At 33.2% G+C, this 25,263-nt stretch overlaps 1 protein-coding gene and 1 long non-coding RNA gene across 11 annotated transcripts in view; both read left to right on the top strand.

Moving 5' to 3' along the window:
• The window catches only part of LOC132713318 (uncharacterized), a 190,645-nt gene extending 165,591 nt beyond the window's left edge, over positions 1-25,054 (top strand). For 5 of the 10 annotated variants that reach the window (XM_060695861.1, XM_060695853.1, XM_060695860.1 and 2 more), the window contains 4 exons: positions 12,983-13,141; positions 14,157-14,357; positions 16,688-16,757; positions 21,901-25,054. In XM_060695861.1, coding sequence (XP_060551844.1) covers positions 12,983-13,141; positions 14,157-14,357; positions 16,688-16,757; positions 21,901-24,638 — 3,168 coding nt within the window. In that variant the 3' untranslated portion in view covers positions 24,639-25,054. Of the gene's footprint in view, positions 1-3,331; positions 3,397-9,791; positions 10,367-12,982; positions 13,142-14,156; positions 14,358-16,687; positions 16,758-21,900 lie in introns of those variants that run through there. The other 5 variants (XM_060695852.1, XM_060695859.1, XM_060695858.1 and 2 more) reach the window with 2 other exon arrangements.
• On the top strand, positions 17,181-18,103 carry LOC132713320 (uncharacterized). The gene is made up of 2 exons (XR_009623432.1): positions 17,181-17,900; positions 17,934-18,103. It is a non-coding gene; the product is annotated as an uncharacterized LOC132713320 (long non-coding RNA).
• Positions 25,055-25,263: the final 209 nt, after the last annotated feature.

Raw genomic sequence — 25,263 nt, 5'->3', positions numbered from 1 at the left:
AAAAGTATTTTGCCCAAAGATGATCGAGTCTATTATATCTTTATTTTTTTCTGAAACCGACCTCGGGTCATTTAACCCTGTATGGTATGGCACATGATATCATATAATTGCAGCTGTAATTATTTTCCTATTCTTTATTTTAAGTTGTAAACTGTTCGTGTTCATTAAAATAAATATTCCACAGAATCAAACGGGTGATAACAGGTTTTGTTTGTTTGTTTTGTTTCATTTTACGCCTTTTCCCAACAGTATTTCAGTCATATAGGCGGGGTAGTTTCCTAACCATCGTTCCTGGATAGTTAAACCAGTACTAAAATTCCTCCGTGCTAAACTATCAAAGCATCTCCCGGGGATCGAACCCACGCCAGACAAGTAACTGGATTAGACTCTAACTCCTCGACCACGGAGGCAGTGAAAAAGCAGGTACTAATTTCTTAAGTTATAGTTTTGTGGAGGATCTGCTTGTGGATTGTGTATAGGTGCAAATGTATGATGATAATAATTTCAGTATAATTATGTATAATAATGATAATGAAGATATAAGTATTATAATGAAGATATCAGAATAATAATGAAGGTATGAGAATGACAATAAAGATATTGGAATGACAATGAACTTGATAAACAAATATCTTTATTATCATTCTGAAATCTTCATTGTCATTCTGGTATGTTTATAATCATTCTTTTATCATCATTTTCATTCTGAGATTTTCATTGTTATCTTGACTTCATCCAAAAATATTTGCAAAAAAAGTAAACATGAATATATTCATAACTGTTTAAACCAGGAGACCTATTTTGACCAGTTCCGAACACGTACATGTATTTTTGATGACGGACTGTACCCAACTGAAAACGTTTCCGCGTTTTCTTATCAGAAATAAAATGTTCTTTAATGTTGAAATATATGAATGAATATATGTAAGAAAGTGTGCCAACATTTCATTTGAGGTATATGTATTAAATTATTATCATTTATTTAAAATGCGTTTACTGTAGGCCACTATATATATAAAATATCCTACCATGTTATTATTTTATAAAAAGTACTGTACGTGTAGTGTAATATTAATATACATTTATCTCTGAAAACTGAATAATGAAATAAAATGCAGAATATAGATCAAAACAAAACATGGACATGGATGTCTGTGTCAGTGTTGACAGATATTATTTAAACTAAAGATGAACGTTTGTCAGTATGGACAAAATTAAAAACATAGATTATCTATAAAAAGTATTTACCAGTAATGGGACTAGAATTGGTGTTGTTCAAGCATTATTGCAAAACAAAAACTTATTTTCATCTTGGACATTGTATACGATCCCTGTTTTAAACAGAACTTACCAGAAATAATGACAAAATCAAATGCATGCAATGCAATTGCAGTTCTGCTTCATCTCACGCCAAGCAAGGTGGTGCTTTAAAGATTGCAATACAATATACATGTATACCCCGAATGAATATTAAAATAATAAATCAGACTGAAAGTTGGCAGTGTACTTACTTAGTTTAAGTATTAGCTCGCAAAAATAGTCAAATATTACAAATGGCATTTGTAACGTTATGTGCACCGGAACTTGCTTCGGAACTGGTGAAACTAACCAGATTCAATCAAGCATTATTCTTACTAGATAAAGATAATATATTTCCTAATACTTGTTAGGCTTGAAGTCGAATCAAATATCAACTAGCTAGCAGGTACATTTTTTAAACCAACTTTTTGTTAATTTGTAAGCAGACACCAAACGTTGAAAAACTGAACCGGAACCGGTCAAACAAATGTATCACATTTTTATTAGATTTATTTTATAACAAAGTAACAGATATATTGTAATTTTTTTAACAAAAAGAAAATGCTGAGGCCATTATTATACTTAATTTTATTGCATTAAGAACACATTTACGGAAACGCTATATAATTTTATGTAAATCATTATATAATACATTTTACCATTGTGTTTTTTTAAAAGTCCAAAGTTTTCATGCTATTTTTGCCTCATTATTTAGAAAATTAGAAATCTATATAGCCATAGAGGGAAAATACATTAACTACTGGTAAGTGAAGGACAATATTTAGTGTTGTGAGGCCTTTGTGAATCGCGCATGCGCTGTAAAATTGAATAAAATATCGGTAACAAGACAACTCACCCCCCAGACGATTCACTCCCCAAAAAAGCAAGACAACTCACCCCTCAAGACAGTTCACCCCCAGAAATAGATAAGACAATTCACCCCTCATAAATGATAATCATGTTTATGGTTAAAAAAGAATAAGAAAGTCAAGATATTTATTTATTTATTTTTATTTATTTATTATGTCATATTTACAAAATATAACTGTATAAAAGCACATATACCATGATGTATACAACAAAAAATATAATTTTATTCAATTAAATCAAGTTTATATTGAGGGAAATGCCCATTATGTATGCATTTTTCATAGACATATTATCTATCATTTTTTAAAGAGTCTTGATATTTTTATTGTATATGATCAATGCAAACATTTATTCAATTAAATCAAGTTTATATTGAGGGAAATGCCCATAATGTATGCATTTTTCATAGACATATTATCTATCATTTTTTAAAGAGTCTTGATATTTTTATTGTATATGATGCAAACATGTACAACTGTTTAATTATCCATTATCTTAAAGTGTTGAAAAACATATTGTCTATTCTACATCCACTTTTTTATCAGAAGCACTTAACACCTTATCATTGCTTGATTGTCACTTCAACAAAATATCATGAAGAAGAAGTACATTGTATCATTTCTTTTTGGGAATATTGTAAGATTTCAAAATGTCATTTTATGTCATTTAAGTATAAACTATAATCGGGACGTTTGGGAAATATTGCATGATTGTCATTTCATGTCATTAGCACATAATTACAATAAGTATCATTTGGGTTGGGGAATATTACATGTCTCTGCCAGGAATCTGTCTAATCACTAGTTATCACTTCACTTAACAATTCGTCCATATATTTGTAATTTTTACAGTTTGTATGTAAATAATATGTAAAAATATTAACACATAGTAACAAATATTATTTTTAAGTAATAAATTATAATAATTAATTTAAATATGACTAAATATTTTATAAATATCAATTTAGTAAAGAAACACAACAAAATTTGTTTATTGCAAACAGGTAATTTTAAGATGAATTTCATCAAAATTAAATTTAAGAAAATGAGGGGTGAATTGTCTGTGTCATTTTTCGAATAATGCGGGGTGAACTGTCTGATGGGTGAATTGTCTGGAAAAAATGGCTTAGGGTGAATTGTCTGGGGGGTGAGTTGTCTGTAAGCCAAAATATCAATATAGCGGAGGTTAGTCCAGGCTAAGATTTTCTTAAAATTTGAAGAAATTGATGTAAGTATCTTTAAAATCTTGTAGCCGTTATGTTACATATTTTATACTGAAACGAAATGATTACTTCATGAAACAGAAATAACTAATGTGCCAACACAAATTACAAAAAGTTAACAACTAAAAACGAAAGTAGATTTATGAAAAACTGGGGGAATTCCCACATTAGGCTAATAATTATAAATGTTTTCAAATGGAAAGGTAACATCCATTTATTAAGCATTTGTAAATCATGTTTTTTATCTGAAATCATAATTTTGAGGAATACTTTATTAAACTAATTTTATTAGGATTTGATAATTTACCAAAAGCATAGGAACGCAGATCGCGGCGCATATTTTCGATCACAGGGGGCCCACACAGTGTTTGGATGATATATACTGCTTGATAGTGACCTTAAAATGAGATTTTAGTCATAACCTTATAATATGTATATAAATATAGACAAGGGGCATTACTCGCTAAATAGAGAATTTTCGATCACCCTCAAATTCAAAAAAAAAGTTATTGATTTGTCTTGCAGATTCAATAAAATTAATATAGACACAGACACGATTATCGATCCTGGGAAGAAAAATATGAACAGATTGATAAAATAACTTCATTTTTTCCCCAGGTCCGATACTTGTGCCTGTGAATATAGAATGATAAAATAAAAATGTGTTTCCTTAGATGCATTTTGTTTGTAAAGTAATTTTCAAAAAAATATGAAACAAAAACGTGTTTACTTAATATCATAAGCTTCTAATTAATTGCAGGTGGTCAGTAATCAAATTTGAATGAATAAGTCAATCATAATTATCACCTAATTAATCGGTATATTTAACATACACATTGATTGATAATAATAGCCCGTGACAATAGGAGTCCTTTGATGTCCTTTATCCATTTTTTAAAGTGGGCCGAGTTGACCCGTGCCGAGTTGGAATAGGGCCGAGCTGACTCGGGGGGCCGAGTATGTTTTAGGGCCGAGCTGACCCGGATTCAATTCCACGGGTAAAATATCAATTTTAAAATGGGGAGGTACAAATAAATGCATGCAAACAATAACACAACATAGTTTCTATTACCTACCTGTGCAAATAGTCGTGAAGCGCTCTATATTCGTCTGTTTCGAACGAAATCTTCAAATCAGAGCAGAAATCTGCTTCAGCGAATACATGTTGGAAATTCTGGTCATGGTGTATGGAAACCTTTCATTGGTTTTCTGGCGGAACATGCTATGGGTTTTTGAGCAATTTCGATATGACGTTGCTTTGCCCAGAAGCAAAAATATCTCAAAGCGACGTCATATTTATAGGACTAAGCTAAACACCAGTTGAGCACACATGTAATTTAACATTTCTCTAAGTCTGTGGATTAAAGATGTAAATTGTTCCAATTAATTCACTGACACTTTCATCTGTGTAAACAAACTAATAGTGGTTGACCTTTCACATCTGGGCCGCTTATGTAATTTACACGGCCGCTTATTGACTTTTAATTGTACTAGTTGTCGGATATTTTTATCTTACGTTGTTACATTAAAGTTTGCATTATGAGAATGCATAACAGTTGACAAGCATTGCACGAGCTTATATTGTGTAATGACAACATTTTGATTTGTTTTGAATGTAGGTAAATGATCGGCCTTTACAAAATGTTCAATGTAAGGTTTTTATAAATCCTTAATTTTTACCGGACCGTCGGGCCGTCAAAACATATATTTTTATCGGACCTTCTGATTTTTTACCGGTCAGGTCCGACGGTCTTTCGGAAAGACTGATTTTTTCAGAATTTTGTTCCCGTTATCGTTGTCAACTATCAGGTATCGTAACGGTTTATTGTTACACGTGTTGACATGCACTAGTGTTTGACATGTATAGTCGGCATTATAACGGGCGTATTCGTGTTATGATTTGTTTACATGGAGAAAACAGACATTTTAGTAATATGGTCTAATAGATTTTGCCTAACTGAAAAAAAGGAATATTAAAACATGATCCATAGATAAATATTCAAGGCACTCATCTGGTATTCCTTATTAGGAAATGTGAAAGTTTCCCATGTATTGAGTGACATAAAGAGAGTACTAGAAAAATTAAAACAAAAATCAAGCATATCAAGGGGGATAACTTACGCCGAACGTTGCGGCAAATGGCGGATGTCACTCCTTTTCTTTTTTCAATATACCGTAAATTTCACTGATTTTTAAATTTGCAGATTATATTAAATTGAGATTAGATAATTAAAGACCACCCGCTCGCATAATATGAAAAGATATTAAAAGGTCGGACAATTTGTAAAGCCGGTACGAATCCGGATTTATGCACCGCAATATGCGGTCCTGTTCCAGAGTCCCTATGACCAAAAGGTGTTTGGTGAAAACGAAAGTAGAAGTTATAAACCAATTTTTCCGTTCCTTAATTATTTTAGACCTGAATCTAACCAGTTTCTGACCTCAATTTAACCAATTTATAACAATAATGTAACTAAAATTTGTCCATAATCTGACCAAATTCAGACATTCTGAAAAGTGCCACAGACGCGCATAGGTAAATCTGGCCTTATTTTATTAAATCCATATACATGTAGAGGTGTCATCGATAAGGATTTTTGTATCGATAAATCGGTAATGAATTATCAGCGATACAGCGATATATCGATTGCCAGGCTAAATTTTAGCTTTCAAGTGTTTTTAAATCTTTCCTAAGGACTCTGACAAAGCAGTTATATTTAGACAAATGCAAAAATGATTAACTATGAAAACTGAACAATTTGTTTCTTTTTTTTACCATATAGCTATAAATAAAAACTAATGATTAGTAACTAGAAAGTTTAAAGCCTTTTCCATTTTACTTTAGTTGTTGTTGTTGCTATTACATAGTTACTGATAATGCTAAATCCCGTCATTGCCGTTCAAATTAAGCCAGGTTTAATTGGCAAATTATAGTGTTTAGAACCTGATTAATTATTAAAGTTTAACGCTGACAAATTTTCTTGGCATTTTCCCTTTTGAAATCTGAATTGAGCGGTCTTAACATTCACTTAGCACGCATGTGAGATTACAACGAAATTAGGCAGCATTCGTTAGAGACACTGGGAGGTAACTTTGGCATTGATTTCCGTTTTCATTTAAAAAAAAATTGTTTCTGGCTTCCATAACTTTATATGTTGCTTTTATTTTGACGTTTTGCAACAGTAAACAGGTCTATCAGTTCTATAAAAACTGTTCGCTGAAGTCTCTTTAGCTAGAAATATATGTGCATTTGATATCCGATATTTAAAAAATGGAATCGATATCGAATCGGATAACAAAGATCGTTGATACACCGATATCGATTGAATCGATGACACCCCTTGGCCCTATATACATGTATATAATATAAACAAGGCATACAAGTTGTGGCCTCCCATTACCAGCACGGGTTCGTAAAAAGCATTGACACGTGTAAAATACCATCTATTCCATCAAAAGTTATTGTAGAAGTTAATCATCGATCCTGGTGGGAAATTTTAGGGATAATTAGGGCTCATCAGATGGATGGAAGTCATTTGAGTGTCGGCACTTCTTTGGTAGGGAATACACATGTGTCAACATCAAATATTGGCAGATTCTTTTGAAGAGCAGACTAGTCAATTGTCAAGAGGTCATCATGTGTGTAAATTTTGCGTATGCAATGATTTTTCTTGCTTAATTGGGAAGAGGCCTTAGCTTCTTTAATTTGGGAAAAATTATCGCTAAAATTGCTTATTTGGGAAGAAAAAAAGCAGGTTTAAGTTCAGATTTTTGGGAAAACTGCATGATTTTAAAGAAAATTTCAATTGACTTTTTCGGAGTCTGTTAAATAAATCACTGGTATGTTATATTATCCCCCGCCGAAAAGGCGGCGGGGGATATAGAAATAGTCTCCGTCCGTCCGTCCGTCCGACCTTCCGCACTTCCTTCCGTCCGTCCTTCCGTCCGACATTTTTGTCCGGAGCATATCTCTAAAAGTATTTGAGTTATCAACTTGAAACTTCATAGGTAGATAGACCTCATTGAGGAGGAGTGCAGTGCACAAGAATGATAACTCTACCTTGCATGATTTTTGAGTTATTGCCCTTTGTTATTTTTCAAAATTGATTTTTGTCCAGAGCATAACTCCAAAAGCCTATGAGATATCAACATGAAACTTCATAGGTGCATAGATCTCACTCAGGAGGTGTGCAGTGCACAAGAATGATAACTCTACCTTTCATAATTTTTGAGTTATTGCCCTTTGTTATTTTTTAATACTTAATTTTTCATCTGAGTGGAGCATAACTCAAAAAGTGTTTGAGATATCAACATGAAATGTCATAGGTGGATAGATCTTATTGAGGAGGAATGTTGTGCGCAAGAATGATAACTCTTCCCTATACAATTTTTGAGTTATTGCCCTTTGTTCTTTTTCATGCTATTTTGTCCAGAGCTTATCTCAAAAAGTATCTGAGGTATCAACTTGAAACTTCAAAGGTGGATGGATCTCATTGAGGAGGAGTGCAGTGCTTAAGAATGATAACTCTACCCTGCATTATTTTTGAGTTATTGCCTTTGTTATTTTTCAAAATTAATTTTTGTCCAGAGCATAACTCAAAAAGCCTTTGAGATACATGTATCAAAATGAAACTTCATAGGTGCATAGATCTCACTCAGGAGGTGTGCACTGCACAAGAATGATAACTCTACCTTTTATAATTTTTGAGTTATTGCCCTTTGTTATTTTTCATACATAATTTTTCACCCGAGTGGAGCATAACTCAAAAGTGTTTGAGATGTCAACATGAAATGTCATAGGTGGATAGATTTTATTGAGGAGGAATGCTGTGCAAAAGAATGATAACTCTTCCCTGTACAATTTTTTAGTAATTGCCCATTGTTCTTTTTCATACTATTTTGTCTGGAGCTTATCTCAAAAAGTATTTGAGATATCAACTTGAAACTTCATAGGTGGATGGATCTCATTGAGGAAGAGTGCAGTGCACAAGAACGATAACTCTACCCTGCATAATTGTTTAGTTATTGCCCTTTTTTATTTTTCAAAATTAATTTTTGTCCAGAGCATAACTCAAAAGGCCTTTGAGATATCATTATGAAACTTCATAGGTGCATAGATCTAACTCAGGAGGTGTGCAGTGCACAAGAATGATAACTCTACCTTTTATAATTTTTGAGTTATTGCCCTTTGTTATTTTTCATACTTAATTTTTCAATTCCATTTTTTTCTCAAAAAGTATTTGAGGTATCAACTTTAAACTTCATAGGTGGATAGATTTTACTGAGGAGGGATGCAGCACACAAGAATGATAACCTACCCTGCATTAGTTTTCAGTTATTGCCCTTTGTTATTTTCAGCCATCAGTATTCACATAGGTTTCAAATCTGTAATCACTATAGCCATCACTTTTCATTACCAAAAGACCTCTTAAAATGGAATTATTCTGCTCTACTACATATACATTCTTCCAATGAGCAAACACATTCGGCGGGGTATGGCCATGTTGACATGGCTCTTGTTTAAGTTGGAAACATATGATTATATCTCATTTATTTATTGATGCTACTTTGTTGGCGAGTGTTTTCGTGTATTTTCGCACAATTGAATATTGACAGTCTGCAATGAATTTTTGTTAAAGTTTAAAATTTTTAAAACAGGGGCAATTATCTGCCCTTTAGAAATTTAAGAAGACAAATGCTGGGTGTGTTATTTTTTTTCAGACGTACAATGTACATAATGTATTTAGTAAATTACCGTGTGTAATAAATTGACCATTGGTCACCCAAGAGAGCGGAATGTCCCTGCAATATTTCACAGTGATCAACAGTGACGATATTCCGCAGCACAAATTGCAACCCGATCAGGTGATAATGTAGCAGGAACGTTGCCGTGACAATCCAACCGTAAAATAATCGCAGTGATTGGCGGACTTTATTAATTTGTTTAAGCTGTACTGTACATTTATGGAAAGTAGATTTATAATTGATATTGAGATATATGTTTCTTATTTCTTTTATGGTTTATAAAGTTTCCTTGCTTATAATTCCAAAGAAAAACAGACACAAAAAATGTCTCGAGATGACATCTAACATGTCTTTCAAGTTCTACTTGAGACATAGAAATGGTTGAATTGATTTTGGCTGCTCAATGAGGAACAAATAATATCTACTTCTGTACTATATGATGACTATTTCTTACAACGAATCTTAGATGAGCAATCTGGGGCCAATATGGCCCTCTAGTGATAGTAGCAATGCCTTCATTGTAAGTCAAAGTTTATGGTCCCTTAACTGGGGCCAGCTTTCAGGGCATACAAGTGTTTGTGATCAGTCATAGTTAATGTTGGTTTTCCTTGGATTCTTACAAATTGTAGCTAATAATATTTTTTGTTTGTTTTAGAAATCAAGATGGCACATGAGATACATTTAAAGAATAACAAATACCGGCAGTGGGTTAAGGCTGGCCTAGGCTTGGGTTATCTTAAAGAGGGACTTGCACCATTTTGTGATGACATTGGAAGACAGCAGCACAACGATATTATTAACAAAATACAACAAACAAAGACTCCTCAACCAAACATACCATGTGGCGCCTGTCAGATAACAACTCTCCAGCCAGATCATGTCCGAGTCTCAAAAGGGATATGTCCCCTCAAACAAGATAAATGTAACTGTTGCTTTCCTAATAATAAGAGACCCTGTCCAAACAACATATGCGGTGCCATCTATGACAGCATTATACAGTATCATGCATCAATACCACCGGCACCTTTTTGGAAAAACAGTGATGTCCAACAGTGGTCAACAGAACCGTGGGAGGTTTGCAAATGTTTTATAAATGCTCCTGGGTACAAGGACAAGACATCAGCAGTCGACACTGATTGCACTGGGTTGCTTCATGTTATCATAAATAACAAGTACTTTCATAGTCACATTGGATGCAATGTTACAGGACCAAACAATCTTTTTTCAAAGGTAACTCCATTTGTATACTATATGTTTATTTTAAATTTTGTTGAATATTAGGCTTTACTGTAAGATTAAAATGTTGTCTGTTAATTGCGTATAAAAGCAAAAGAAAAATTTACCGTAGGTAGTTATTATGCCCCCCATTAAAAAGAAAAAGGGGGGTATATTGCTTTGCATTCTTTTGGGAAATAGCCCCCGTAAACCAAAGGGTTTCCCCGAGTGATAACTAAAAAACCCTTTTGGGCCTGGGAAACTTAAACTTGGTAGGGTTTGTTTGGTCAAAAACCAGAAAGATGACCCCTTTTTTGTTTGGGGGGGTTTAAAGGGGGTAAAAAGGTTTTAAGGGGTCACATTGGCCTTTGTGGGAAAAAAACATTTTCCAAAAATCAATAACTAAAGCCGTTTTAGGCCTGGGAACTTAAATTTGGGTATGGTGAGGTCTTTGCCCAAAGCAGTTTTGACCCCTATTGATTTTGGGGTCAAAAGGTCAAGATCACATTGACCTTGTAGGTAAAAACGGTTTTCCAATCAATAACTAAGAACGCTTAGGCCTAGGAACAATCAAACTTGGTATGGTGATTGGTCATGACCAGTAGGTGACCCCTATTGATTTTGGAGTCAAGGGGTCAATGTCATTTTGACTTTGTACTTAATGACGGTTTCTGACCAATAACTCAACAACTCAAGTTGACTTGGTTGATATTTTTATATTAAACTAAAAATGCTTTTGGTATACACATTTGAAGGTCTTATGTAACAACTTGGCTGTCATTAATGAGGCCTGCATGATTCACAAAAATTTATGCATATATTATTTGGTAAGATTTGTAATAACTTAAATTGCTGCACACAACCTATGGGGTCACAATGATTATTATTACCTTGTTACATTGTGACTAGTCATGAACAGTAGATACTAGATAACCCTTATTAATTGTTTGTTCACTGGGTCAGAAGTCATGCATAATAACCTGATCACATGACTAATTGGCTTCCGATAGGGGGCATACATGTTTTACAAACATATCTTGTTGGTTATAAACTCTTATTGAATTTTTTATAGGAGTTTACCCATTACTGCACTAAGGTGAATATGAGGTTAATGCAGTTCTTTTGTCAGAGAAACAGTTTGCCACATTATGAATAGTGATTCAAAATTGTTATGCATAAATTGTATTCACAAATATTCACTCACACAATCCGACCAATCAGAAACCGAATTACATTTACTTTCGGCAACAACGTCCATAGCAACACTTCCAGGACAGGAAAGGTCTAAATTAAATCCGAAGATAAGACAAACAACGGAAGGTCAGAAACAGCGCAAAATTGACGAACCGAAAGTCTCAAGATTTAAATTCTCAAAGAAACTTCATGTTCAAAAAGACCCCCGAACACAATATAATTTTTATATTTGGAAAAAAAGAAACATAAAAACAAAATCCACCCTTTAAAATTTAATTAAATCCCAAAAGCCCAAGTTATCAGCTAAACTTCCAATTCCCGGGGGAAAAAAGCAAAATTGATTTTGATACCCAGAAAATCCCTATTTTTTCCATGGCTTTATTTAGAAGAGAGATTTTTTTGCCACCAACAAAAAAACCCAAACTTATAGGGTAAAGATATTTTGAGACTTTTTTACCTTTTGGGCCCCCCAATCTTTTGTGGGGAATTGTTTTCCTTTCCCAAATTTGGGCCCCACTTGAACTTTTTTCAACCCCTTTTATAAAAAAATTACAAAATGAAATCCCCAAAGCCATGAAAAAAAACTCTTTTTTTATTTTAAATATTTAAAGGATTAAACGGTAACCTAAATACTAGACTGTACATTAAAACTACTGATGCCAACATATATTTTACATTAAAAAAGTGCATAACATAGAAATAGTAATACTTATGGTGACACAAAAGAACAATTTATTTGTGTATTTTTTTTTATGGAACTTTTTCAATAATCAGAAAGCACTGGACTCTGTAAAACTATGATATTTTTAACTTATTACACATGGACTTAACAAACTTCTGGCACTGAGCCAAATCTTATTCTATTTTTTAGATTTTTTGTTACTATTTGGTCAGTCATGTGACTTACCATCCTACACATTTTTATATACTTTCAGGCCCAAATTCTGTCAAAATTTATCCAGATGAAGACCTCACGGTAGGTCGAAACCCGTAGATAATAAAAACAAAATAAACATCCCTGGTGTTGACGTGTAATTTTCTTCTTACTTAACCTTTCTTGACAAATATTTTTTGTTTGCAATACATTTTTTGGCTAGCTGTAATTTTTTATGGGTGGGAAACAAAAAATATTTTATTTTTAAGCTTTACTGTAAAATGAACAGAAGTAATTATTTGTGCTTTATAAGCAAATGCGACAAGTTAATACTGTTACTTCAGTAAAGTAATTATAAGATTTATCAAAACACATATTTCCATTCCCTTTGCTTTTATATAATCTGCAGTTTAAACACAATAATAATAATGATTATTATGTTAAGTATTTTAAAGTAACTCCTTTATTACAGTTTTAAATTCTCAACTTAAGAATTGTGTTTAGTCTCATTGCTGAACACTGTATTTATGTGAATGTTGTATTATTTGTTTTCTTTATATTAGGTACGGCAGTACCGAAACGAAATTTTTCACTCGAGCAATATGGAGTTAGAGGAGAGCAAAGCTAATTGTTATATTGATGACATGATAGCTGTTCTACAAGATGGTAAAGAACTTTTACATCGACAAGATGCACAACAAGCTGTTGTTAAACTTCAAGATGTAAGTGTACATATTAAAGTATAAGTTTGAAATCTTAAGTTAAGTTATAATGATGTACATAATATATTATAAGTTTGAAATCTAATGTTAAAATAATTAAAATATGCTCACCTCTAAATTCATGGTAAATTTTATGATAATAGAAAAAAGAGCTTGAATTTGTTTCATTAAAACAACTGTCCTAAATTTACTTATTTTGATACATATCTTTATTTGTAAATATTAGGAAAAAGATGAAATAAATGAAAATAGAAAAATTTGACGATAAATCCTGCCTTGATTTTAGAAGTCGTAACAAAGTATAAGAGTAAAAATTGAGATTATTTTAAAATATAAAGTTTGACCTTATTAGCTCGACTATGCGATAAGAATAAGTAGAGCTATTGTAGTCACCCGAGCATCGGCGTCTGCGTCGGCGTAACCACTTATGTTTAAGTTTTTGTAATAGTTCAAATATTTTCAAAGTCCATTGACATGTGGCTTTGAAACTTTGCACACTTGTTCACCATCATGACTCCAACCTGTAGACAGGAGGTAACTCTATCAAGCATTTTTACAGAATTATGCCCCTTTTTCGACTTAGAATTTACGTTAAAGTTTTTGTAATAGTTCAAATATTTTCAAAGTCCATTGACATATGGCTTTGAAACTTTGCACACTTGTTCACCATCATGACCCCAACCTGTAGACAGGAGGAGGTAACTCTATCAAGCATTTTGACATAATTGTGCCCCTTTTTCGACTTAGAATTTACGTTAAAGTTTTTGTAATAGTTCAAATATTTTCAAAGTCCATTGACATATGGCTTTGAAACTTTGAACACTTGTTCACCATTATGACCCCAACTTGTAAACAGGAGGTGGTAACCGTATCAAGCAGTTTTTTTTACTATCAAGCACTAAGAATAGTCGAGCATTACTGTCTTACCGACAACCCTTGTAGTCTTGTATATGATATGTTATGAATAATTTATATCAAATAGCAGCTACATTTGAAAATTGTTTCTTGTTATAAGCTGAAGAAGAAGGAATTTATTATTACCACTGAAGACTTTAAAGAAATTCTGACTCAAATCAAAGAAAATGCTGCAACAAAAGAGGAATATGAGGAGCTCAAACATAAATTTACTGAACTAAAAGCACAGGTGTTGGAAGCTGAGAAAGAACGTACAGAGATGAAAAGAAAAATTACTGTTCTTGAGACAGAGCAAAAAGAGGTAGAATGTGTTCAATTGATTGTTTCCCTTTGATATACCAGTACATGTATTACTGTTTGTTTCCGGTTGCTATACCAGTACATGCGTTACTGTTTGTTTCTGCTTGATATAGGGTATATCTATTACTGTTTGTTTCCGGTTGATATACTGGTATATATCTATTACTGATTAATTCTGGTTGAAATACCTGTATATCGTTTACTGTTTTGTTGCCGGTTGCTTTACCAGTACATGCATCACTGTTTTGTTTCCGGTTGATATAAGTTATGTTATATGTGTTACTTTTTGATTCCAGTTGATATATGGTATATGTGTTCAATTGTTTGTTTCCGGTTGATACACGGTACATTTTTTGACAGTTTCTGGTTGATATATGGTACATGTATAACTGTTTGTTTCTGGTTGAAATACCTGTATATCTATTACTGTTTTGTTTCCGGTTGCTTTACCAGTACATGCATCACTGTTTGTTTCCGGTTGATATAAGTTATGTTATATGTGTTACTGTTTGATTCCAGTTGATATATGGTATATGTGTTCAATTGTTTGTTTCCGGTTGATACACGGTACATTTTTTGACTGTTTCTGGTTAATATATGGTACATGTATAACTGTTTGTTTCTGGTTGATATACCTGTATATCTATTACTGTTTTTGTTTCCGGTTGCTACACCAGTACATGCATTACTGTTTGTTTCCGGTTGATATACGGTATGTTACTGTTTGTTTCCGGTTTATGCACTGGTATATCTATAACTGTTTGTTTCCGGTTAATAAAGAGGTACTTATATTACTGTTTGTTTCCAGTTTATACACGGTACGTTTTTAGCTCACCTGTAACAAAGTGACATGGTGAGCTTTTGTGATCGCTTTTCGTCCGGGCGTCTGTCCGGCTTCGGTCCATCCGTAAACTTTTGCTTTAAATGACATCTCCTCATAAACCCACTAAGCCAATTTCATCCAAACTTCACAGGAATGTTCCTTTGGTGGTCACCTTTGAAAATTGTTCAAAGAATTTAATTCCATGCAGAAGCTCTGGTTGCCATGGCAACCAAAAGAAAAAAAATTTAAATATCTTAGGGGGATCATTGATTTCCCAAAGAGCTAGAGCTATGGTACGTCTGTAAGCGCTTATCTCATTGGTCAAATCGAGTCTTTTCCGGCATTTTTATTTTAGAATAAACAATCAAATTACAGTTTACATTGTTTGCTATTGTCTGTTGTCAAAATGCGTCAAAATGTTCGGATATTTGTTTTGAGGGCTGATGAAAAACCTGAAGTCCAACTAAAGTGTCTCTGAATGGCTTTAAAGGCAACCAAGGAAGTCAAATTAGAGTCCAGGAAATTGATTTTTAGGGCAAACCCCAAATCATTCAAATTCAAAGGGGCTTTTGGGGCTTTGGCCCCCCCGGGCCCCCCCAGGGGTCTAACCCCGGACCAAACAACCCGGGGGTTTTCGCCACCCCCTTGAAACCCCCCGGGGTAATTTTTCCCCTGAAATTTTTCAATTTCCCGTTGGGAGGGCCGAAACTAAGATATTTTTCAAAGAAACAAATTTTTTTGGATGTCACCAGTTTTCCCCAATTAAAAGCCCCTTTTGGGCCCAAAAATTTGGGCCCCCCCCGGGGGCTTTAAATTTTTCCTTTTAGTGTAAACAAAAAATTAAAAAATCTCTTTGGGTTAAAATCAAATTTGTAAAAGTTTAGGGTATTTAAACATGAAAACATCTTCTAAATGAGTGTCTACAAATTTTTTGAAATAAAAACCCTGGGGGCAAAATTTGGCCCCCCCCCAGGGGGCATTGATTTTCCTTATATGTGTATAGCAAAAACTTAAAAATCTTCTTCGAAAAATCCGAATAGCTAGAGTTCAGATATTAAGCATGAAACATTTTCTAGTAAGTGTCTACAAAGATTGTTCAAATAAAAGCCCTTGGGTCCAAATTGGCCCTGCCCCAGGTGTGTCATTGTTTTTAACTATATGTGTAAAGAAAAAACTTGACCAGCTAGACCTTAGGTCTTACGTGTACATTGCAAGAGTAGTGATAAAAAATAGCCTATATTTAAGAAGAAAATGCCTAACTAACAGCTATCCGACTCGTGGAGTTTGATAGTCTATAAAGAATAATGGGGAAACAATATGCACATTCATTTTGCTTCGACAGAACAAGAAAATCAACTTATAGAAGTTTGCCATGTAGAAGTTCTACTGTTTATTTGGACACTGTATGGTAATCAAATGGACTTAAAATACAAATATTACTTCATACAATAAACATTTTTGAAAATTACTGAATAAAACATAATTGTTTGTATAGATTTATATTATAGGAGATAAAAAGACGCAAGGTAGAAGAGTCTCCTAAACAAAAACAGTTAAAATATGAAAATGCTAAATCAGGTATGTTATATGGAATATAAAAAGGGTAAAATTGGGTATGTTATATAGAATATTAAAAGCTAAATCAGGTATGTTATATAGAATATTAAAAGGCTAAATCAGGTATGTTATATAGAATATTAAAAAGGAATCAGGTATTTTATATAGAATATTAAAAGGTTATATAGAATTCTAACATGAAGAACATAGAAAAACCGTAAGGGTGTGTTATTATGCAATAAAAATACTGTTTGACGCTCTATATTTAGACATGTGACGCGCTGACAATAAGTACGGAAACAAAAGGCGTGTTAGAATAGAAATAATAATATATCCAAATCCATGATTTTATTGCTTGATAACATCACTGTTGTCGTTCGGATGTGCATTATTATATCAATCCGGCTACGCACTCGTGATATATTTCCCAGCATCTGAACTCCAAACAGTGATGTTATTGAGCAGTAAAGTCACTGTTTGGCACATATTATTTCTTAATTTGAAATGGCTAAATCATGTATATTATTTGGAATATGGAAAGGCTAAATCAGGTATGTTATTTGGAATATAAAAAGATTTAATCAGGAATGTTTTATAGAATCTGAAAAGGCTTAATCAGGTATGTTATATAAAATAGAAAAGGCTAAATCAGGTATGTTATATAGAATATTAAAAGGCTAAATCGGGTATGTTATATAGAATAGAAAAGGTTAAATCAGGTATGGTATATACAATTCTAACAGGACCCGCATTTTTCCCTATTGAACATAGAAAATCCGAAAGTGTGTGTTATTATGCAATAAAATCACTGTTTGACGCTCTATATTTAGACATGTGACGTAATAATTATACATGTGACGTAACCACTAAAAATGTGACGCGCTGACAATAAGTACGGAAACAAAGGTGCAATTTAGCTAATTATCATGTACTGCAGCATTTATTTGTTGATGTCGTGTATAATTGAAATAATAATATATACGAATTGGTGATTTTATTGCTCGATAACATCACTGTTTGTCGTTCGGATGCAAATCATTATATCACTCGGGCTACGCCCTGGTGATATTATTCCCAGCATCCAAATTCCAAACAGTGATGATATTGAGCAATAAAGAAGCAGTTTGGGATATATTAATTCTTAATTTGAAAAGGCTAAATCAGGTATGTTATTTGGAATATAAAAGACTAAATCAGGTATGTTCTATAGAATCTGAAAAGGCTAAATCAGGTATGTTATATAGAATAGAAAAAGGCTAAATCAGGTATGCTATATAAAATAGAAAAGGCTAAATCAGGTATGTTATATTGAATATTAAAAGGCAAAATCGGGTATGTTATATAGAATAGGAAAGATTAAATAAAAATATGAAAAGGCTAAATCAGGTATGTTATTTGGAATATAAAAAGACTAAATCAGGTATGTTCTATAGAATCTGAAAAGGCTTAATCAGGTATATTATATAGAAAAGAAAAAGGCTAAATCATGTATGTCATATAGAATATGAAAAAGGCTAGATCCGATATATTATATAGACTAGAAAAAGGCTAGATCAAGTATGTTACATAGAATAGAAAAAGGCTAGATCAAGTAGGTTTTATAGAATAGAAAAAGGCTAAATCAGGTATGTTATATATAATAGAAAAAGGCTAGATCAGGTAGGTTATATAGAATAGAAAAAGGCTAAATCAGGTATGTAATATAGAATAGAAAAAGGCTAAATCAGGTATGTTCTATAAAATCTGAAAAGGCTAAATCAGATATGTTATATAGAATAGAAAAAGGCTAAATCAAGTATGTGAAATAGAATATGGAAAGGCTAAATCATATATGTTATATAGAATCAGAAAAGGCTAAATCAGGTATGTTATAAAATTTGTGAAAAGGCTAGATCAGGTAGGTTATAAAGAATATGGAATGGCTTCATCATGTAAGTAATACAACATTTGTAGAATATTAATGCTATTATTTGAGATTTGCCTCGTCAGTGCACTAAAGAATATCTATGACAAAACGAACATTTGAATTATTTCAAATGTTACCTGGACTTTTTCATTACCTTGACTGTTTAGGTCAAATACTTAACAGTTTTTTATGCCCCCCATTAAGGAGAAGAAGAGGTACATGTATTTTGCTTATGTCGATTTATCGGTCGAACTGTCGGTCTGTCTGTCGGTAGACCACATGGTTTCAGCTGATTATCTTAAAAACTATTTATCACAAAGTATTCATATTTCACATTCTGATTGGTCATAACTAGTAGATGACCCTTTTGATTTTGGGGTCACTAGGTCTAAGGTCAAGGTCATATGGGCCTTAAATGTCAAAATGTTTGTTGCTGATTATCTTAAAAAGTATTTATCAAAAGGTATTCATATTTCACATAGTGATTGGTCATAGCTAGTAGATGACCCTATTGATTTTGGGGTCACTAGGTCAAAGGTCAAGGTCAGAGGGCCCTTGAATGGTAATATGATTTCTGCTTATTATCTTGGTTACTATTTTTCACAAAGTCTTCAGGGGCTTTGGATGTCTCAATTTTATCTTGAAAACTATTTATCAGAAAGTTTTTATTTTTTAGCTCACCTGTCACAAAGTGACAGGGTGAGCTTTTGTGATCGCTTTTCGTCCGGCGTCCGTCCGTCGTCCGTCCGTCGTCCGTCCGTAAACTTTTACTTTAAATGACATCTCCTCATAAACCACTAAGCCAATTTCATCCAAACTTCACAGGAATGTTCCATTGGTGGTCACCTTTAAAAATTGTTCAAAGAATTTAATTCCATGCAGAACTCTGGTTGCCATGGCAACCGAAAGAAAAAACTTTAAATATCTTCTTTTAAAAAACCATAAGAGCTAGAGCTTAGATATTTGACATGAAACATCTTCTAGTGAGTGTCTACCAAGTTTGTTCAAATAAAAGCCCTGGGGTCAAAATTGGCCCCGCCCCGGGGGGTCATTGATTTTCTCTATATGCATATAGTAAAACTTAAAAAATCTTCTTTTAAAGAACCCAAAGAGCTAGAGCTAAGATATTTAGCATGAAACATGTTCTAATGGGTGTCTACCAAGTTTGTTCAAATAAAAGCCCTGGGGTCAAAATTGGCCCGCCCCGGGGGTCATTGATTTTCCCTATATGCATATAGTAAAAACTTAAAAAATCTTCTTTTAAAGAACTATAAGAGCTAGAGCTAAGATATTGAGCATCAAACATGTTCTAATAGGTGTGTACAAAGTTTGTTCAAATAAAAGCCCTGGGGTCAAAATTGGCCCCGCCCCAGGGGGTCATTGATTTTCCCTATATGCATATAGTAAAAACTTTAAAAATCTTCTTTTAAAGAACCCAAAGAGTTACAGCTAAGATATTTAGCATGAAACATGTTCTAATCAGTGTCTACCAAGTTTGTTCAAATAAAAGCCCTGGGGTCAAAATTGGCCCCGCTCCGGGTGGGGGTCATTGATTTTCCCTATATGCATATAGTAAAAACTTAAAAATCTTCTTTTAAAGAACTCAAAGAGCTATGGCTAAGATATTTAGCATCAAACATGTTCTAATAGGTGTCTACCAAGTTTGTTCGAATAAAAGACCTGGGGTCAAAATTGGCCCCGCCCCGGGGGTCATTGATTTTCTTTATATGTGTATAGCAAAAACTTAAAATCTTCTTTGAAAAAACCCAAATAGCTAGAGTTTAGATATTGAGCATGAAAAATCTTCTAGTAAGTGTCTACAAAGTTTGTTCAAATAAAAGCCCTGGGGTGAAAACTGGCCTGGCCCCAGGGGTGTCAATGTTTTTAACTATATGTGTATAGTAAAAACTTTAAAAAAATCTTCTTTTAAAAAGCCCAAATGAGCTAGAGCTTAGATGTTTAGCATGAAACATCTTCTTATGGGTGTCTACCAAGTTTGTGCAAATAAAAGCCCTTGGGTTAATTTGGCCCTGCAACGTTGGGGGTGAGGGTTGGGGGCCTATATACAGGTGAGCGACCTCAGGGCCATCATGGCCCTCTTGTTTCATAATAGAACTCTTCCATGTACCCATTTTTGGCAAGTTTATATTACGAAATTACCAATAATGTGAGTCAAGGGCTAGAAAGGTGGCTTATGATGTGTTTGACATTTCTTGTTTTCTTAGTTCTTGGTTAATTTATTTTTAGAATTTATTGTAACTTGAACAAAACAATACCTTTGACACAGCTGAAGTGTTTAGTAATTCAAATAAGACATTGACTTTAAAATTTCCGTGGCCAAGACAGGCCGTCAAGGTCAAATTTTGCCCTAATTATGATGATTTTATCATATATTATTATTTGTGCCCCCCAGTATAGGGGGGGGGGCATTTAGTTTTTACCTTGTCCGTCTGTCCGTTCCCTTTTTGTGTCGCACGTAGCTCAAAAAGTAATTGACCTAGAGTCATGAAACCTTACAGGAATGTTGATCAGCATGTGAAGTTGTGCACCTGGGTATTTTCATGTGGATATATTTAGTATGTTTAGAGTTATTGCCCTTGACTTAGTAAAAATTTGCAATTTGCAACTTGTGTCGGACGTAACTCAAAAAATATTTGACTTACAGTCATGAAACCTTACTAGAATGTTGATCAGCATGTGTTGTTGTGCACCTGGGTATTTTTGTGTGGATATATTTAGTATTTTTAGAGTTATTGCCATTGAATAAGTAAAAATTTCCAATTTTCAACTTGTATCGTACGTACTTAAAAATGTTTTTGACCTATAGTCATAAAACCTTACAAGAATGTTACTCAGCATGTGTAGTTGTGCAGCTGGGTACTTTTGTGTGGATATTATTAGTATTTTTAGAGTAAATGTTGGTCACTGTGTACCTTGGGGTTTTTCTTGTGGATTTTTTCAGTATTTGTAGTATTTGCCCTTTATTTAATAAAAGATTTTTAGTTTTTAACTTGGGCACATGTAGCCAAAAAAAACATATTTGACATAGATACATAGGATTGACAAATGGTTGAGTGTGGGGGCACCTGTGTCCTATGGACACATTTCTAGTTTTACATTTAATTTATACTTTTACAAAACAACACTACAAAATCATCATTTCAATGTCAGAGAATTCTCTAGTTTGTAATGGAATCTGGTTATTTTTAGATTATTTGTGAGTATTTTCTAATTTATGGGCTGTTTTATCAATTTCAGGTTGTCGTACTCAATTGATGGAACATTATCGCAGTGATGTGCTTAAAGTATCAGCAATACCTTTACAACCAGATGAGGAAAATTATAATTTCAGTGATGTTTATATAAGACCCACTATAACAAGCAAGATAGAAAAGAACAGAGGGGAGTCTGAGGAAAAAGAAATAGAGTCCATGTCAGAGATTTTCACAAAGAGTGGGGATCCACAGAAATTTATTTATGTTGTTGGAGATGCAGGGTCTGGTAAGAGTAGTTTCTGTAAATATTTGATCAACTGTTGGTGTATGGCACACAGTGATGGACACAATGAAGATGATGAGTTTGAAGAAGTCAAAGAAATGAAGAAATTTGATTTCATGTTTTATATTTCTCTTAGACATAACATAAAGATCCGAAGTATCCAAGAAATGCTTGAAATGCGTTATGATAAGATAAAAAATTTAAGTAAACTTCTGGAAAATGATTCTGAAAAGATAATTATTTTGCTTGATGGTTTAGATGAATGGTCTTTTGACAGTGAGACTAGGAATGAGTTCCAGGCAGGCCTACCTGAACGTGACTTTACAAAGAAATACACCATTGTTACTACATCACGGCCATGGAAAATTCACAGTTTGAGAGTAAGTAATAGAGAGATTCATCAATTATTGAAATTTAAAGGGTTTGATAAAACACATGAAAAAGAAATGATTAAGAATACAATAACAGCATTGAATGAATCATTAGATCCTAATGTGTGTGAAGAAAAGCTTAGGATAACGTCTCTGGTTGGCCTGAAACAGGTACCAATTATGCTGCAGCAATTGGTTTGTCTATGGTGTGATGGTAAACTTGATAAAACTTCAAGGTGTGCTATTTATACTGGTATGTTAGAACTTTATTTCACCTGGAATATCAATAAAACTTTAGGAAATAAAACAGAATGTATGGAAAGTTCTCAGAATGTTGAACTCCCTCAGTATTTAACAGATGTAGAGATATTTAGATTAAATAGTCATCTTATAAATGGTGTGTCACGCTTGGCTTATGAGACATTGTTCAATTATTCAAAGGATAAGTCCTTAACATTTGACAAATCTGTGTTTGATGATTTGAAAATATCACATGAAATGCGAGAAACATGTCTGAAACTGGGAATTTTGACAGAAGATAAATGTCCTTCTTTTTCTGTATCCAAACCTAAAAGCTCTGTGTTCTCTTTCATTCACAAATCAATGCAAGAATTTCTGGCTGCAGTGTATATTGGCATCAATTTTAATGCAAAAATTGGTTTGTCAGATAGTACAGGAAATGTTGAATTAGTCAAAAAGTTTATTTGTGAGGTTTTTCGGAAATGTTCAACAGTCAATGACATATTAGAACAGTCAAATGTTATCATTATGCTATCTGGTCTTGAACCTAGATTAGCAACATGTGTTTCAAAATACATATATGATACTGTGTCAGAAGACTCTCGTGTTCAGGAATACAGGAGAACAATAAGAGGTTACATGTATAGGGATCATAGTTGTATTACTGATATTCAAAAGCTTATGTTTGAGTCAATGAAAGAATTAAATGCAACATGTAGTATAGGCAGTAATCCTGTATTTTATATAGGAGATTTGGTTATTGATAAATGGGGTCGGTATTGTGATATTGTTTGTTCAGGTATTGATCAGCAACAAATTGTTCCTGACTCTGTTCTCTCTATTAATGTAAGTAGCATCAACACAAATAAAATTAAATTTACAAAATATTTACCAATGTTTCATCATCTTGAAAAAATTAAAATAACATATAAATCTGAATTTCTATTGTTATCAAGTACACAAAGTGCTAGTACACAGAATAATGAGTTGATTGATGAGATTAGCAATTGTGTTTGTGAGACAATTAAAGTAAATACTTCAACATTAAAATCTCTGACTCTTCATGTCTCTTACACTGGCAAGTATTACCCAGTGTGTAAAACAGTTGTTAGTTACCTACCTAGTATGATCAATCTTGTAGCAATACGTATGAGTGGTATAAAAATGAGTCATGATGATACTACTACATTTTGTAATTTTCTTGAGAGAACCAGTCATCTTGAACAAATACAGCTTATTAATGTTAAATGTGAGTGTGAGAAGCAGCATGATGTAAATTTATCAAAACATCAACAACTTCAGTATCTTGATTTGTATAATACTGTTAGTGTGATAGATGCTGATACTACAAACCTTGAAATATTTGAATTTAGTCAATTGAAAGATAGTAATTATGAGAAAATATTTGATATTATTAGAAAATCTTACAAATTAAAAGAACTAGAATTGCATGGAGAATATAACAATAAATCTCAATTATATCATACCAACATAACAAATAGACTAGTCAGAGTATTACCATTGTTACACAATCTCAGTAAGCTTAAGTTATGGCATTGTAGGTTTACTGACAATATAATACAGTTACCTTTAGAAATGAAGAGTTTAAAGAACATTAAGCTTTATAATGTCATAATGAGTTTGACAACATGGCGGAAGTTTGTTGATAGTTTTCCTGGTATTCCTCATACTGTATATGTGAGAGTAGAGGGCTGTTATATAACAGGAGATGGTGAGGAGTTTGATGGTGATAGGTTAACATTGATAAGACAAGCACTAAGAGGAGGGAAGGGAAATGATGCTATACAGTATGTAAAAGATAAGGATCAGTTATTTCATGTTAAATTAGATAGTGTTTATAGGTTTGAATTTTCAACAAAAAAGTGATAAAGTATCCAATGGATATAGTTACTTAGTGTTTGAACACTAATTTTTGTTATTCTACCTTTTCAACAAAATAATGGTTTGAATTTTTAACATAGTGAGATAAAATACATGCAGATAACATAGTGTTTGAACTGAATTATTTTATGTGAAAATTTACAATAATTTTTAGCTCACCTGTCACTTTGTGACAGGGTGAGCTTTTGTGATCGCTTTTCGTCCGGCGTCCGTCCGTCCGGCGTCCGTCCGTCCGTAAACTTTTGCTTTAAATGACATCTCCTCATAAACCGCTGAGCCAATTTCATCCAAACTTCACAGGAATGTTCCTTTGGTGGTCACCTTTAAAAATTGTTCAAAGAATTTAATTCCATGCAGAACTCTGGTTGCCATGGCAACCGAAAGAAAAATCTTTAAAATATCTTCTTTTAAAAACAACCCTAAAAGCTAGAGCTTAGATATTTGGCATGAAACATCTTCTGATGAGTGTCTACCAAGTTTGTTCAAAATAAAAGCCCTGGGGTCAAAATTGGCCCCGCCCCAGGGGGTCATAGATTTTCCTATATGCATATAGTAAAAACTTAAAAAAATCTTCTTTTTAAAGAACCCAAAGAGCTAGAGCTAAGATATT

The sequence above is a fragment of the Ruditapes philippinarum genome, unplaced genomic scaffold (genome assembly GCF_026571515.1).
Source record: "Ruditapes philippinarum isolate M1 unplaced genomic scaffold, ASM2657151v2 ctg1360_1_1_1_1, whole genome shotgun sequence".
In the NCBI taxonomy this organism is placed as follows: domain Eukaryota; kingdom Metazoa; phylum Mollusca; class Bivalvia; order Venerida; family Veneridae; genus Ruditapes; species Ruditapes philippinarum.
This window is presented reverse-complemented; position numbering and strand designations above follow the sequence as displayed.